The sequence below is a fragment of the Lampris incognitus genome, chromosome 3, assembly GCF_029633865.1.
Source record: "Lampris incognitus isolate fLamInc1 chromosome 3, fLamInc1.hap2, whole genome shotgun sequence".
Lineage (NCBI taxonomy): Eukaryota > Metazoa > Chordata > Actinopteri > Lampriformes > Lampridae > Lampris > Lampris incognitus.
In genome coordinates, this window is record NC_079213.1 from 4,977,802 (window position 1) to 4,995,144 (window position 17,343).

General features: G+C 49.0%; 1 protein-coding gene across 4 annotated transcripts; it reads right to left on the reverse strand.

The window, feature by feature from the left end:
• Nucleotides 1-969: 969 nt before the first annotated feature.
• Nucleotides 970-16,437, reverse strand: slc38a2 (solute carrier family 38 member 2). 4 transcript variants are annotated; one of them, XM_056277872.1, is made up of 16 exons: nt 16,046-16,179; nt 14,503-14,631; nt 14,281-14,362; nt 14,065-14,180; nt 10,829-10,902; nt 10,429-10,521; nt 9,387-9,462; nt 8,508-8,590; nt 8,066-8,124; nt 7,405-7,572; nt 6,981-7,060; nt 5,437-5,537; nt 4,170-4,294; nt 3,797-3,941; nt 2,619-2,716; nt 970-1,648 (listed from the first exon to the last, which is right to left on the reverse strand). In XM_056277872.1, the coding sequence occupies exons 2-16, from the start codon at nt 14,628-14,630 to the stop codon at nt 1,532-1,534; spliced, it is 1,545 nt and encodes a 514-aa protein (XP_056133847.1). In that variant the 5' UTR covers nt 14,631; nt 16,046-16,179; the 3' UTR covers nt 970-1,531. The 4 variants fall into 4 exon arrangements, with proteins under 4 accessions (XP_056133847.1, XP_056133850.1, XP_056133848.1 ...); XM_056277875.1 differs by lacking the exon at nt 14,503-14,631 and having other exon boundaries at nt 16,046-16,437; XM_056277873.1 differs by lacking the exon at nt 14,065-14,180 and having other exon boundaries at nt 16,046-16,185.
• Nucleotides 16,438-17,343: the final 906 nt, after the last annotated feature.

A 17,343-nucleotide genomic window follows, 5' to 3' on the forward strand; every position in this document is an offset into this window, starting at 1 on the left:
AACAAAAACAAAGCATACATATATACAGTTGAACCCAATAGATATATACAGATATATACAAACAATAATATATAAATATAGTAAAATAGATTAAATTACATTGATATCAAGGTCTTCCATAAATAGTTGTTGCACGATAACAGTTTGGATGTGTGGGTTTAGTGTTGGAAGCACAGTGCACCTGACGGGGGAAACGGGCCGAGGCTCGGCTCGCCGCCGCCGCTCAGGCTCTCCAGGTTTTTGATCCAATGTGTACGTTTACAGAGCACAAATCTGTGCAACCGACGAGGAAAAAGAAAGACACTCAAAACTGTGACAGACGCCGTCTGTAAGCTCTGCGATGGAGGCGATATCGTAACGTTTACTCGACGTCGTTTGGTTTGTGCGCGGTCTCTCTGCCATGAGGATACCCTCAATCTCTCGTTTCTTCTGGCTTTTTTTTTTGTTGTTTTTTGTTGTTTTTGTCTTGTGTGTTCGTTTTTGCAAGATTAACATGTACATGACAACCACGGCATGTGGTCAAATTCAATGTATTCTCCCATAAAGAAAAAAATGCGTTGTTCCCCCTCATTCAGGAGAGGGAAGCCGGGGCTGAGGTGGCTCCTGGGCCTCTTTTAAGCGGTAGTGTCGTCTCTGCGCGCAATTTCATCCCAGCAAAAATCTTCAGCAGGTTGGAAAAGAAGGAGTTCAGTGTTAAAAGTTCAGTCTCTCCTCCTACAGGACATTGCTCTGCAGCTCCCGGTGTCGGTGTAACGAGGCGGGGTTCATCCGCTTCACGCTAAAACATCTGTACAAGTCAAGCTCTCACTAGAAGCAAGGTCACAAAGCCTCGGTAAGAATACTGATAGGCAGGCGAACACGTCCGGCCCGTGAAACTGACAGGGTTTTTTTTTCTTTTTTCTTCTTTTCTTCCTAAGTGTGCTGAGAAGTAAGTGCTTTTCCACTATACAAAGACATTTTACAAATATGAACTTTTGGCAAAGTAAGTAAAAATAAAACTGTTGGAAGGAACTCAATTTTCCTTGAGAAGAATCCATGTTCAAGTCTACTGCCTCGAGTTCGTCTCGGTTTCAGGAGGTTCAAGTTTTTGTGTTCGTTTCGTTTTCTTTCCGTACGGCTCGCTCGGACGCGTCGCTGCTGATCTTCGAGGTCATCAGCCGAAGGTCGAAGGTCGCACACTCAACCGTACCTGACTGTAAGCTGCATTTTGAACTCTTATGACGAAGTCATCCCTGTTTGAGGCACCTCCAAAATGTTTCTTTTTAACTGTACCATTACTACAAAAAACAACATCGAGAAAAAAAGAAAAAAAAACAGCCTAACAGCATAAAAATAAAACGAAGACAAAAAAATAAAATAACAATAATAAGAAAAAAAGTCAGATACCATCATTGTGGCCTAAAGGAATACTGTACAAAGTCTGGATACATTCTCTTGGAATGGCATGGTCTTTCGCTCAGGAGTTAGAAGCCGAGCATCAAGTCAGTCTGTCCGTTGTTTACGTCTGTTTTTCGTTCGTCCGCCGCGGCGTTTAGTGTCCGTCAGCCGGGCTGCTCTGCACGGCGCCAAAGTTGTGGACCCAGTCCAGGACGATGAGGCTCATACTGCCGATCATGACCAAGAAGCCGCAGATCAGAAAGATGGTGGCCTGCAGGCAAAGATTTGCATTATTTACATTTGAAGTCACGTTTTTACCCACCGCTGAACTTAAACCTACGACGGCTGTCGGTGGCTACAACCTGGCGAACCGGAGGAAAACTTTAAGATGACGGAACAGACGATCGTGATTAAATTCTGTTTGCGTTTCTCTTTTCTACTCAACAAATGCATTTCCGTTGCCCACGTAGAGCATCAACGCTTTGTTGACGAAAGCAAAAACCTCCTCCGGCAAACATCTCAACTTTTTTTGGGGATATTGTGGATGTTTGACCACATTTTGCTGTTTCTATCCAGCTTTTCTAATGCAATACTTGATAATGCACATAGAAATGCCTTTTTTGTTTTTTTTTAAAGATTTTTCCTGGTTTTCCTCCCCAATCGTACTTGGCCAATTACCCCACTCTTCCGAGCCGTCCCGGTCGCTGCTCTGCCGGTCCGGGGAGGGCTGCAGACTACCACAAGCCTCCTCTTGATACATGTGGAGTCACCGGCCGCTTCTTTTCACCTGACAGTGAGGAGTTTCACCAGGGGGACGTAGCGCGTGGGTGGATCACGCTGTTCCCCCTCCCCTCCCCGAACAGGCGCCCCGACCGACCAGGGAAGGCGCCAGTGCAGTCACCAGGACACATACCCACATCTGGTTTCCCACCCGCAGACACGGCCAATTGTGTCTGCAGGGACGCCCGACCAAGCCGGAGGTAACACGGGGATTTGAACCAGCGATCCCCACGTTGGTAGGCAACGGAATAGATCACTAGGCTGCCCGGACGCCCCAAAATTATTGAATATTTTATCAAACAAATTCAGTTTATCAATTATTTCCTTCCAAATATGTATCGTGTTGAATATTATTGTCTACGGAAGTACTTAAGGGAACACTAGAAAATGTGTTTCCGTACAAGTTATTTATGTGTGCGATAATAAGAGCTGGAGAGCCGTTGTGGAGGTTTGTCTCTTACCCCGATCTTCTGCACAGACTTCATGGACTCCTTCTTCACCAGTCGGATGTAGAAGGCAGATGGCAAGATGAAGATGAGCATGGCTGCAGCCGAGGCGCCTGGATGAGAGAAGACATTTTGGCTTTTAGATAACAGGAAGTCGGTTTCCACACCAGCAGATGGACAGATTGTGTCCGAATACCCATACTGTAGCCGTAGTATGTACTGTATAGTCCGCTTTTTAGTATACTATATGTATGCAATTTATTTATTTTATTTTTGTGGACCCCCCCCCCTTTTTTTTTCCCAATCACTATTCCAAGCCGTCCCGGTCGCTGCTCCACCCCCTCTGCCGATCCGGGGAGGGCTGCAGACTACCACACGCCTCCTCCCATACATGTGGAGTCGCCAGCCGCTTCTTTTCACCTGACAGTGAGGAGTTTCACCAGGGGGTCGTAGTGTGTGGGAGGATCACACTATTCCCCCCAGTTCCCCCTTCCCGCCTGAACAGGCACCCCCCGACCAGCCAGAGGAGGCGCTAGTGCAGCAACCAGGACACACTCACATCCAGCTTCCCACCCATAGACACAGCCAATTGTGTCACATGTAGGGATGCCCGACCAAGCCGCAGATAACACGGGGATTTGAACCGCCGATCCCTGTGTAGGTAGGCAACAGAATAGACTGCAACGCCACCCGAACGCTCATGTAAGCTATTTTTGCTGAAAATCTAGTACAATTTGACTGGACGTGTATCTTAGCGGATAGCAAGCATTCGGCAGCATGTAGCACTTTTAAGTCTATGGTATATTCTTGCAGTATGTAGTACATAGCAGAGTATTCAGACACAGACACAGTATCTCGCTCTGCTTTTCATTCTGTCTCTGACATTAACACACACACACACACACTTCCATCCTCTCCACATAACGGATTTCCTGGTTGCCTTTCCTGACAGTATTTCCTTGACTTGAGACTTGTCCTACATAAACACACACACACTTCCAGCTGTCTCTGTCTCAGTAACCTACTCGACCAGCTGTGATAGTTAAAGCTACAGTCCTGAAGATTTACACGCGAACAAATATCCGAGCTCAAATACTACTGCAGTTACCAGTATCACCATAGGTGTCTACAGGATAGTAGCATAAAATGCCATTTTTAAAATCTGTGCGTGCACACACACACACAAAGCTCACCGATGAAGCCGAAGATGTCTCGGATCGTTGGGACTAAGATGACCAGGGCGTTGGTGCTGGCCAACAGAACCACGGTGATGACAGTGTGACGGACCCAACTGAACTCTTTGGAGGCGCACAGGAGCTGGTTGACCGAGGTCCGAATCTGCGGGGCGAGGGAGGGAGAGAGAGCAGTTAAAATCATTTAAGGACCGCCTCAATGCAATGGAAAAAAAATCTTTGCGTTGATGAACCAGCGTGTTCGTAGTCATGAGGCCCTTAAGAGAGGAGAGATGTTCCTGGGAGAGCTAAAACACACCGCAACAGAGCCCTGAGCCCCTGTAGACAGTCATGACCTTTGACCTCTCTTTTTGTGCATATCTCTGTCACTTACGGGGAACAGCACCACGGGGACAGTCAGGGTGACAGCGGTGAGCACAGCCAGACGCACAATCAGCAGGATGACGTCAAACTTGTAGACTCTGGAGTAGGTGTGCAGCAGCTCGGACTCCACGCGAGCTGAAACAGGAAGTGAAGGAGGAAACGTCACAAACTGCAACCGTTACGTCCACAATACAGAGCCGAGACGTAGACTGTGGACGACATGAGCGCCTTGAAAAGTGAAACCCAAGTGTCTCTAGCGCTCTCTAGTGACTATTTCCAGTAAAACCTTTAAACCAACCCACACCCATGTAGGTGAATTGAATACACGGCAAACCAAAAAAAGAACACAAAATACACCCCAAATTAAACCTTTCACCAAGGTCTCTTCCAGCATTTATCTTTCAGATAACTGTTTGGTACAGGTTATTTGATGATGGTCATGAGGACATGGTAACGCCATTGGCAAAAACAGGCAGCTCAGTATAACATGCAGCACCTCCTGTTTCTACTGTGCAGACTGATGCCAATTTTCAGCCACCGCAAAACTACGAGCAAGATGGTGACGAGCGGCATGGGGATATTTATGGATCAAAACCGCATCATAGGAATGGCGTCGTGCTGTTTACAAAGCCAAAGGTAACACGGGATTCGAACCGCCAATCCTCGTGTTGGTAAGAATGGGAATAGACCGCCACACTGCCCGGATGCCCCATTTTGATGGTACTTTAAAGTATAATCTTCTTTTGTTGATTTGGTTTATAAAGAAAACAAATTCTTTAAAAGGAACATTATCACCAGTCTGCTGGTTACTGTTGATCGACCGTGCGTGTTTGTTGTTTGAGGTCATCACAAGTGCGACTGGGATATAATTCTGACCTTCGCTATTTTGCCAAGTTATCAAATAGACTTTTAAGCACAAACTGCAGTGTAAATCTGTGTCCGTCTAAATTCATCTTTCTGTCTCATACTCTTGAGTTGTCTGAAACTGATACCGTCAAGAAAATAATTCCCAAACCCATCGCTCCTACAGCCGATCCTTTTCTTATCCCTTCCTTTTTTAATGACCTCTAGTTTTACCTTAAAATGCTCTCAACTTCTTCTCCTATGGTGCAATGTTTCCCTCACACCTCTCGATCTGAAATATTTCACGGTTGCTATCTGTTTTCGTTTGTATGTACGACACAACAGAATGCGGTGCATTTAGTTTACTTTTCACGTCAGGTTTTACGTGTCGTTTTGTTTTTTTAGCGTGGCATCGTGGAAGGGAAGAGACTCACTGTTGAAAGTCAGGTATCCAAAGAGGGCGGCCAGCAGGTACATGATGAACATGGCCAGGAAGGAGACGTTGGCCACGCCTTGCATCTTCCTGCGGGAACGGCTGCAAGAGGAAGGAATTCTTTTATTATTACCAGAAACTCGTTCTTCTCTTTCTTCTGAAATTCTTGGAGATGATCTTTCTTCCTATCTTTTTTTTAATGAAAACCCAAAACTTGATTTTTGTATGCGTGTGTTTGTGAATGAGCACATGTATGTAGGAATACTTGCATATTTGTATCAGTGGCATGTACATGTGCGTGTGTGTGTTGGCTTGTCTATGGATGTGTTCGGGTGTGTATGTGCAGGTGTGAATGTCCATATACACCGATGAGGCAAAACATTATGACTACCTGTCTAATATGCTGTTAGTCCTCCATGTGCCGCTAACACAGCACATGAGGCATGGACTCTACAAGACCCCTGGAAGTGTCTTGTAGTATCTGCCACCAAAACATTAGCACCAGATACTTCAAGTGGAGCCATTGTGGATCAGACTTGTCGGTCCAGCACATCCCACAGATATTCAGTTGGATTGAGATCTGGAGAATTTGGAGGCCAGGGCAACACCTTGAACATCTCATCATGTTCCTCAAACCATTCCTGAACGTTGTGTTCAGTGTGGCAGGGCACATTATCCTGCTGAAAGACGTCACTGCCATCAGGGAATACCATTGCAATGAAGGGGTGTACTGGGTCTGCAACTATGTTTAGGTAGATGGCATGTGTCAAATTGACGTCCACATGAATGGTTGGACCCAGGGTTTCCCAGCAGAGCATTGCTCAGAGCATCGCACTCCTTCCACTGGCTTGTCATCTTCCCACAGTGCATCCTGGTGCCATCACTTCCCTACGTGAGCTAAAAGAAAACGGGACTCATCAGACCAGGCGACCTCCTTCCACTGCTCCAAGGTCGAGTTCCGACGGTCACGTGCCCATTGTAGGTGCTTTCGACGGTGGACAGGAGTCCTCATGGACACTGACTGGTCTGCGGCTACGCAGCAGACTGCGATGCACTGTGTGTTGTGACACATTCCTCCCATAACCATCATTAAAATGTTCTGTGACTTGTGCCACAGTAGACCTTCTGTCGGTTCGGACCAGACGGGATAGCCTTCGTTGCCCTTGCGTGTCGATGAGCCTTGGGCAGCCAACACCCTGTCACCGGTTTGTGGTTTGTCCCTCCTCGTACCACTGTCAGTAGATACTCACCGCTGCTGACCGGGAGCACCCCACAAGCCTTGCTGTTTCAGAGATGCTCTGACCCAGTCGTCTGGCCATAACAATTTGGCCCTTGTCAAAGTCGCTCAGGTCTTCACCCCTACCATTTCTCATGCATCCAACATGTTGACTACGAGAACTGATGGTCACCTACCATCTAATCTACCCAGATCTTGACATGTGCCCTGGTCTGGAGATGATAGACCATTCACCTGCGAGTGGTCATAATGTTTTGGCTCATCAGTGTACTGGTGTGTGTCTACATGTGTGTGATGGTGTCACTTACTCTTTAAGCTCCTCATACATGGGCAGGATGGCTGGGTGGCACACAAAAGCGAAGGTCAGAATGGGCACAGCGTAGACGGTCTGAAACACAAAACATCAAACTCGTCTTAAAAAATCCTCAGCGACAAAACACAGCAACTGCATAATACTATTAGCTGTTATCACAGAGTCCATCAAAATGCTAACAGCTAAAATTTCACAACCATACAAGACATCCAGTTGACAGATAAAATACCCTCTCCTATACAACAAATGGCAGCCAGATGTAAAGCCAGTTATGGTAACATTGCTGGTTAGCGCATTACTACATTTTACAGACATTTTTCAGAGGGTTTGAATGCAAAAATTCAGATTTAGAAACACTTTGGAAATACACATATAATACACATATACATATACGTGTCTATAGAGGTTTGGATTCTCACCTCCGAGTTGAAGACAAAGTATTTTGGCGTGCAGGAATCCTCGTTGTAGTTGACGGCGGGGGTGTTGAGTTGGGAGTTGGTGGTGTTCGGGACTCGGCTCAACGTCTTGTTCTGCGAGTATATGGCGTCAAGCAGAGAGCAGGAAATCTGGAACTTTTTGTAGATCACCTGGAAGACAGGCAAATGGGTGTTCAATTGGGGTTTGGATTAAAACATGCAATAATAGGAGTAAATGGTGTGGGGATGTTTCATTTCACAAAAACTTCCATTTCCTGTTTGAGCGGAAGACTCCCAACGGGAAATGGAAGTTTGTAATGGAAATACCAGAAATGTTTTCTTGGCGAAACCAGATCACGCAAATACTCTGTCCAACCGGTGGTTCCAAAGAAGTGTTTTACTACAACCCCCCCGTGGCATTAACTAAAATCTGTTTTCCACAACACCGACGCATGGAAGATTTTGCTGGCTGACACGGGGGGGGGGACTTCCTGGAAAAAGAGCTTATTCCCTGAAATGATCCAACATCGCCGAGCAGAATGGACAAGTGAGCTAACGTGTATTACTGGGATTCGTTTGTTACCGTGGCAACGATGAGGAAGAAAACACAATTTGAAAGGAGGGGAAAAAAGTCGGTGGTGGTGGTGGGGGTGGCTTAACTCACCACAATCAGGAAGAAGACCATGCAGAGCAGCGAGAATCCACTGGTGTAACCAAGATAGCCTGAGGAAGAACATGGAAACACAAATAAACAAACCCATTAGACCACTTCAGATGTAAACACAGTTGGAGGAGGGATTGACTTTTCTCGGCACGAACCCGCTCGGAGAATTTGTGTTAATGTGATTTAAGACTTCCACTGACCCCTTTGTAAACCCTGGACCCACTTTAGAGACTGTTTTGCAACAGGTACCGTTTATTCTACAAAGTTTGTGTCACAGTTTGAATGTTTGTCAGCACTTCCTGGCTGGTCCAATGTGTTTGCGTTTTCTCCAAATCGCTTCAACTTTTACGAGTTTTACACACAGGGTTGTGCGTAACAAACCCCACCCAAAGCAAGTATTTGCACAAGGACTGGATTTCACAAAGCCAACGCACACACTTACCCAGGTTCCTGAGGAGAGATAGGGGCAGAATAATGATCACCGAGACAAGCATAACCAGATAGTCTCCATTTGTGTACCATTCTCTGGAACAAAAAGATAACGCATGTCAGTTATCTACGTATGTATATGTCTATCACTCTGTCTGTGTGTCTGTCTATCCTTGTGGCTGTATCCATCTGTCTTGTATGTATTTTACTGTCATTTTAGTGTTTCTCCATCACTGTAACTCGACATTATCAGAAGCGAACAGACGTGATGATGTCATCATCAGCTGACAAATCCCTTCAGGAACGATTATCCCATATCAGGTCATCTCTCTTTACAAATCATCTTCACGTCACGCTTCTAAAATGCGTAACCCAGTAGGGGTTACAGCTGGGTTAGATGTTTTTTTCCCATCGAAGATGAGCAAATCTTTCTAGCTTCCCTTTGAGCCTATCTTTTCTTTTTGAATCCCTCATTTATCGGCATCTGGATTGGGGGGAGTTAAAGCCCATGTGGGCGAAATGACCACAACGTGCACAGAAATAGCGCTCGGAGAAGCTGGCAGAACCACATCAATGTTTGATGGGCGAGGGTGATGTCGGAGTGAGATCACCCCGCTCTCTTGTCTCGATGCGGCACTGACTCTAAAAGGCTTCTTTGAACCGCTGCTCTCAACAGCATCCCTCCATCTCTCTCGCTCTCTCCCTCCATCACCCCCCGCGCCCCGCTCGCTCTTCTCCTCGACCACAGGGACAAAGACTCCGCTTCACCTTCTCTCCACACTTGGAAAAACAATCGGCGGCCATTTTGCCTGATGTACCACTCCAACTTGAGTAACCCTCTGTGACCAAACATCAGGCACACAAACACACACTCACAAATGTGGTCACTTACGTATTGTCGTCTCCCACAAAGGCCCGGATGACAATAGGCAGCTCATACTTGACGATGTAGAGGTAGCTTGACATGGCTGAAAAAAAGGGAAAGTCATTCCAGCGTTAGTCATTTCCAGCGCTGACCCAGTGACATGTCAGAAAAATGTTCTCAGCTCTATTAAAAAAAAAAAAAACAAAAGGGGAAAAAATTGTTGGCGAGAGACAGAAATAACATTTGGCAACAGGGCAGGTTTTTCTTGTGGGGTTTCGACCCAAGCCTATTTAATGACTGCTCAACTCTTTTCTGGAACTTTCTTTCCCAAGACAGCTGTTTTCCTGCATATGAATTCACTGGGCAAGATTTCCATTCATTTTGTTTAAAATAAAAAGTCATGTTAGTTCACGCTCAGAGGGATATCCCCACCCCCCCTTTCCTCCCCAACTGTATCCAGCCAATGACCCCACTCTTCCGAGCCGTCCCGGTCTCTGCTGCACCCCCTCTGCTGATCCGGGGAGGGCTGCAGACTACCACATGCCTCCTCCCATACACATGTGGAGTCGCCAGCCGCTTCTTTTCACCTGACAGTGAGGAGTTTCACCGGGGGGGACGTAGCGCGTGGGAGGATCACGCTATTCCCCACAGTTCCCGGCTCCACCCCGAACAGGTGCCCTGACCGACCAGAGGAGGCGCTAGCGCAGCAACCAGGACACATACCCACGTCCGCCTTCCCACCAGCAGACACGGCCAATTGTGTCTGTAGGGACGCCCGACCAAGCTGGAGGTAACACGGGGATTCGAACCAGCGATCCCCGTGTTGGTAGGCAACGGAATAGACCACCACGCTACCTGGATGCTTCCAGGGGGGGATATTCTTAATGATGAGGATTTCGAATAAATACAAGCCTACGAATATAAAAAGTTGAGTCTATCGTGGTTGCGTAACGTTTTAAGAAGTGAAAAGGAAAAAAAAACCAAAACACATTCATGAGTTACAGGCGACGTCAAGGTTGCTTCCTCGCCTTTGTGATCTAATCTGACCCTGAACGCATGCTTGTCTCACCTCCGATATTCTGCATGGTGATGGAGCAGGAGGCGGCCAGTTTCCCTGGCATCCCGAAGGCTTTGTAACCCAGCTGTTCGTAGACCAGCGACCCTGCAACGGGAAGGAGGACACACAGGCACACGTGTTAAACCTTTCCTCGTCATCTGTCTTCATACGTTAAAACCCCCCCACAGAGACACAAGTCAGCAGAGAGGACACAGAGCCCAAAAAAATGAGTACGAAACCTCAAAATGGCCCTTGGGACATTTGAATGAAACCAACTGGTGTGAATTGGAAGAAAACAAACAGGAAGCAGGAAAAAGAAACGGCAAGTGGTGAACACCTTTGAGGGCCCACATCGTCTCTCTCACTCACACAACTTCCTCACAAACATTCCCCAACGTTTCCTCTGCCTTACCGCCTTCTTTGGCCGTCTTCAGCAGCAGGTGGACAGAGTACAGGGAGAAGATGGCAACAGCCACGAGGAGAATCCTGCAAACAGACAAAAAAACAAAACGTTTAATTTCCTTTTACAAATGCGTCCTTTACCACACGCCTTCCACAGAGCAGCTGTTAAGCCAGAACCATTACCCTTTCCTCTGCCGAAGTATTCTTGAGTAAGACAATATAACCCTTTCAGCTGTATGGACGCTGCCCCCCCCCCCCCCGTGGCTGACCTCTGCCCTCTCATCAAACGAGATTTATTATGCGAGTTTCATATACGACCTATAAACAGCAACCCCCAAACCGAAACGATGCCTTGTCAATGCAAACGTGGTGCAGTTAGCTGCAGGCGACTCTGGACCGCGTGCTGGTCCACTTTAAACCTACCCAACGATGAATTCCAAGGTCAGCTCAATGATAAACGCCTTTTCTTAACTGCTGTCATCTGACAATCGGGGGAAAAGGCCAAAACCAAGGTCAGATGGTCTGTAACCTCAGTTTGTACGCGGGGTGCATCGGATTTCAACCGAGGAACAAACCTGTATCAGCAGTCTGGTACCGTACGTGTGTTGAAGATGCTGAAGGTTTTGGTTTAGTTTGAACTTACTGACGCCTGTGTAGGTGTTGGTAAGGCGAGTGTTGTTGGAGCGCCGTTCAGAATGAATGAGAGTCAGCAGTGCTCTGGTTGAACCTGAGTTTTACTTCTTTTTTTTGACCCCCCCCCCCCCCGCCCTTTTCTCCCCAATTGTAGCCGGCCAATTACCCCACTCTTCCGAGCCGTCCCGGTCGCTGCGCCACCCCCTCTGCTGATCCGGGGAGGGCTGCAGACTACCACATGCCTCCTCCCATACACATGTGGAGTCACCAGCCACTTCTTTTCACCTGACAGTGAGGAGTTTCGCCAGTGGGACGTAGCGCGAGGGAGGATCATGCGATTCTCCCCAGTTCCCCCTCCCCCCCGAACAGGCACCCCGACCAACCAGAGGAAGCGCTAGTGCGGCGACCAGGACACATACCCACATCTCGCTTCCCACCCACAGACGGGGCCATTGCGTCTGTAGGGACGCCCGACCAAGCCGGAGGTAACATGGGGATTCGAACCGGGATCCCCGTGTCGGTAGGCAACGGAACAGACCGCTTCGCTACCCAGATGCCCGAGTTTTACTTATTGATGTTGTGTTATCTGTTGGTAAAGGTCTTCTACCAGCTTGTTCTGTCATATCTGCTTGTTAGACACAGCAACTTCTTCAAACTCAACACTACCTGCCGTCCTCTTCCTCATTTGGCTGCTATGATGAAGATGGTAAACACTATACATTGTCATTTTTTCCTACCAGACACCAACTATTCACATCACATACTACTAAAGCATTCATGAACTGTGGATGAGCAGTAGTTTTAAATTACGTAGGGCATTTGCATGGAAACCTTCCTGGTTGTTATTGGCATCGTGTTCATTTTGCAATTTTTAGTTTCACTGCTACCTCAGTTTTGACCAATTTTCAACGCAAGTGACACCGGATGAGCATCCGTGATTTAGATGTAACTGGTTTCAGACGTCCTTGAGCCTTCCCAGTTTTGAATATGAGGAAGATATAGTCGCCAGTCATTACTGTAAGCTGATCAGAGGTAAGCTTGATGGCTTCAGATGTTTGTTAGCTGACATCCAGAAACTGCAGACACAGGACAAGCCGTTTTAATATACCTCAAGAAACCTAAGCTCCAGCCATCTAAAGCCTTGCTCGACTTATAAAAGGACATGGGAGGCATGCGTGCCTCCTCCCGCGGACAGGAGGAGGAAGAGGATCAGGACATGTGACCATCGGTGGCTGCACCCTGGCCGAAGGCTTCAGATCCCTGGCTACCGTTTGCCGTTCACCGCTTCATACCTACGGCCTTCCTTCTTCACAAATGTGGTCCTGTTCAGTGAGGTTGCCAAACCACACCAGTAAGCTCCCAGTAAGGATGCTGTCTATGGTAGTCTGGTATAAACTGACCGAGGTTTTTGTGGACATTCTGAAAATTTTAAGACATCTCAGGAAGTATAGTCTCTGCTGTGCCTTTTTAATGACACAACCGGTGCTTAGGGACCAGGGGAGGGAGTCTGAGATTTGAATGCCTAAAACTCTGCCGTTCTTCACAATTTCAACAGGGACACCGAACGCCCCCAAGACTCAAAACAACCACAGCGGAGGTGCTTCTCAACTTTGTGGCATCCAGCCCGGGGCGGGGCAGAAGGAAAAAAGGAAGATAAGAGCAGAGCCCTTATCTTAGATCACAACAGCCTGTGCTCAGCCCCATTCATGAGCTCATGTGAGTACACTTCTCAGGGGGTTTATAACTCTGGCCTGACTGCAGCAGGATTACCGCCGCTAAGCAGCTTCCCCTCATTGCCCGATGGCTGTCTTGGCGTGTGAGCCCAAGGAGCTGCTCCACGCCAACGTGGACTGATTGTAAACACACCGGGAATTGAACTCGCAACCTTTGCAGGTGCCGGTGTCACGCTGTGCTTATTTACCTACAAATGAAGACGTGTTAGGGATAAGAAGTATAATTCAAGATTTATCCCTCTTAAATTGTGATACTTCTTGATCCACATCAAAGCGCTTCAAATCCGATCCAGCGGATGGGAAAAAAAAAGGAAAAAGATTATCAGTGTAGATTCGGTAGACCGCTGATTTCTCAGTTAAAAAAAAATGCAGTGCATTGCCTACAGGGGGCGCCTTCACTGAGCCTCTGTAACGTCAGTTTGAACTGCACAAGGGAAATTGGATTCCCTTAGAAATTCTGCACTAGAAGTCAGCTGTCTTTTCCGCACCGAACCCAAAATCAACACGACGGGCAGTATTTCCTGTTAAACCAGCGTTTTAACCCTCCCCCCCCCTGTAGGCTGCTTGTCCCTACCGCCCAGATAAAAACTGCATGAAACTAGACTGCCAGTTCAGAAACAGACCGCCCGTTTGAACATGTGTCAGGGCTTCACTCGCTCCCCATACAGCACAAACTGTGTGCTGCAGAAAACCCGACCCATTCCACCCCTTCACCTCCTAATGTTTTATGTCTTCATTATGAAACTGAACGTGAGGGGCCTACACATATCAAACCCACCACTAAAAAAACAAAACAAACAACACATTTCCACCGGAGTAATCCTATCTCAGTCTGGAAATATGAATAAAACAATACCATGGAGAGGGCCCCCCTACTCACACAAATAGGGCGATGCCAGTGTTGGCCATGGCATAGGACAGGCCCAGAATGCCGCTGCCCATGATGGCGTTGCCCAGATTGAAGACGGACATCCCGAAGGACGCGTTCCCTTGGTGCTGTGCAATGAATAGAGACACCCGCCACGGTTAGAGGATGCAAACAGAGCGGGGCAGGTACGTTGCTTTGTTAAAGAGTCACGGCGGCCCGGAGACTTACGTATTCCGTCTCATACTTCTTCTTGCCCAGGTTGTGCTCGGGAAGGAAATTCTGACTCTCTGCGTCCGTGTCCGGGTATTGGCTTGAGAAGAAAACACACACACAGCAAAAGCATTAATGAGGCGTGGTGATGTGACCGGTAGGTGGAAAACGGAATGAATTGGTTTTTTTTTTGTTTCTGATAATTTATTCTTTTTGTTGCCCCCCCCCTCCCCCCCTCACCTGCAGGGCGGGACCTTTTTGGGGCAGTCCTGGTAGCTGTATTCATTGCTGTTGGAGCTGCAGCTGCTGTCCTCGTCGGGAGAAATGTTGAAACGGCTCATCTCAGTCTTGGCAGACGGTTGTTTCATGCTGCGTTTCGGGGAGGGGGAGGTGAAGGGGTGGAGGTGGAGGGGGGGGAGGCAGAGAGCACCGGGTTGATGTTTAGGACGCGTGTTTTGTTAAAAGCTGCGTCACCCCTTCTCACGTTCATACCCGCTCCCCGCGGCGCGCGCGCTCCCTCCCTCAGAATAAACCCACAGCACTCGGAGCGCCGCGCGCGCCCCTCATAAATCTCGGATCACGTGACCGGCGGTTGAAAGGGGGAGGGGTGGGGAGGAGGAGGGGGGGTTGACTCATCTGTGGGAGGGAGGCAGTGGAAAAATACCAGACCGGCATCCGAGTCTGCACGGCTACATCACCGCCACATCGAATGAATGGGCCAAAACCCGCATTGGAGCCTTTGGACCCCCCCCTCCCTCCCTCCCCCCCTTTTGTCCACGTTTCTCCGAACCGCGAGGGAGAACCGGTGTCGAGAAGCCTCCCGACCCGACACAAGCACTCACACCGCGGCTCCAAGCGGGTTTATTTTCTTTTGATTCGCTGACCCAACAGAGGAGGCATCTGACCTTTCCTAGCGGAACCGGGCCTCCCCAGCGTCTCTATATGTGACGAGACGTTCGGTACGTCCGGCCGGGGCCCGGCCGACATCACACCCGGCGCGGTTCCGACGGAAACAAAGGCACGTGCTCGTGACGGGGCACGGCTCTCCCGTTTTGCGCAGCGCGGCCCGTCTCGCGCCTCACGCCGTCCCCGCCTGACACGCCACACGTTACCATGCGGCCCGCGAGCCGCACTCGACACCGCTAATTAAGAAACAAAGGCACGCGCGAGGGCGCGTCGCGTCAGCTCTTCGCGTATGTAAATGAGGCGGTGTGGAAATAACCCCCGTGCGCTCGTCCCGCCGCCGCATCGCCGGTGTCAGGTAGCCAATTGTTTCATTGATTTGATGGCGCGTGTGACCTTTAATAGTGTAACGTGCATGGATAAGAAGACCCGGTGGCTCGCGGGTCGGACCCTCTAGTCGGGCGGTTAGCGAGGCCCCCTGCGGTGCGGGCGACACGGGTTCGCGTCCCGGCCGCGGCAGTTCCCGTGGCTGCGTCGTCCCCCCCCGAATTCGCTACAATATGAAACGACGGCCGACGGCTTCGGTCTGCCCCCCCCCCCCCACACAGCGCGTCGTTAGGACCGCCGCGGCCAACACGTCCCGCACATGCGACGTGGCCTGCACACCGCCTCGGTGTGTCGGACAGCCCGGTTATCGGTCCGTGCCGAAGGGGCCAGCTGCCTTCCGCCTGATCACACGCGGGCGTCTAAAGCCTGAGCCGATAACACCGCCGGCTCTCGAACCAGCGGTGTTCATGACACACGGGAGGAAACCTTGCCCCCCACATCCGGCTATTCTTGTCAGCGAGGAGATGAATGAATAAGTCGCCGGCATCCTTACCTTTGCGGGAATGGGAGGACGCTCGTTATTTCCCCTTTTCTTTTCTGAAGCGGCAGAGCAGAGCAGAGGAGGAGGAGGAGGAGGTGGGTAACAAATGTCCGGGCGACTCGATTCGGTGCGGATGCTCGGAGCTTCCCAGGCGCCTCGTTGCTGACGAGAGAGCTCAGTCCTCCGCTCTTGGCTCTTAGCTTGCGAGAGGCAACGGGGCGACTCAAGCGCAGGAGAAGCGGGGGTGAAAAACAAAACCTGACGGCAACACCTGAACGCACACCGGGCTTGAAAACAAACGGGTGAAAAACGCAAGAAAACAAAACAAAAAAAAATATTTGACTTGGTTTTTTCCAGAAGGTGTGAAATTCCCGGAGATGTGACGCGCTCGCAGACTGACGGCTGTTCTGCGGGAGGAGGGGCGGGGGCGCGCCTTTATATGGATCACATTGCATCAGCCCGGCCAGAGGGGCGGGGCTTGTCTCTGCGCTTTTCTACACACGGGAGTGTTTGTAAACACACGGAACGCGCGGAGGCGCGCGCGCGCAGGCACGCGCACACACACACCGACACACACCCCGAGAGACACACGCACACACTAACCTTCGTTACGGGACAGGGACCGGAAGCGGAGTACAATCACTCTCGTTTCAAAAGTGAATAATCAGTCGATCACGTGAGGAACGGCAGGCTGGGATGTGACGTGTGATGATGTAAAGTGGGTAAAACAGAAACAATGTATGTTGTGGCGTCATCTATGACGTCGTCGCCTTCTTAGAATAATGGCCCCTAAGTCATATTTTCAAGTTTTTCCAAAACACGGAATAAACTGAAACAAAACGTGTCAGTTTATTCTGTCCTTTGGAAAACTCGATACTGTGACTTAGGGGACCATTATTTCAAGAGGGTGACGATATGTAGCATAACCAGACAAACGCTTATCAGCGATATACAAATCCTATAAAATCTGTTTTTTTTTTACAGAAAAAAATCCATATTTGTTTCATCCTCTTCAAAAGAAGAAGAAGAAGAAGAAGAAACATTAGAACACACTGTTGACTTGATAGGCGATCATATCAGTAAAGTGGTCTGTTTTTATCGCCAGTTGACGTGTCTGAAGTATGACAGAATGGAACGGGAGGCGTTCCTGTGTGGAGGGAAAAGCCTCTTTAGTCAAGTCTGGATGGCAGCCATGGTGTTTGATTGGACATCAATTTTGGCCCCGTTGGCGTCGAGTTGGCCTCGCCGCCTTTTAAAGTCTCGGTCGGGACTTGGCCGGGCTCACGAGTCCACAAACGACCCTTAAAAAC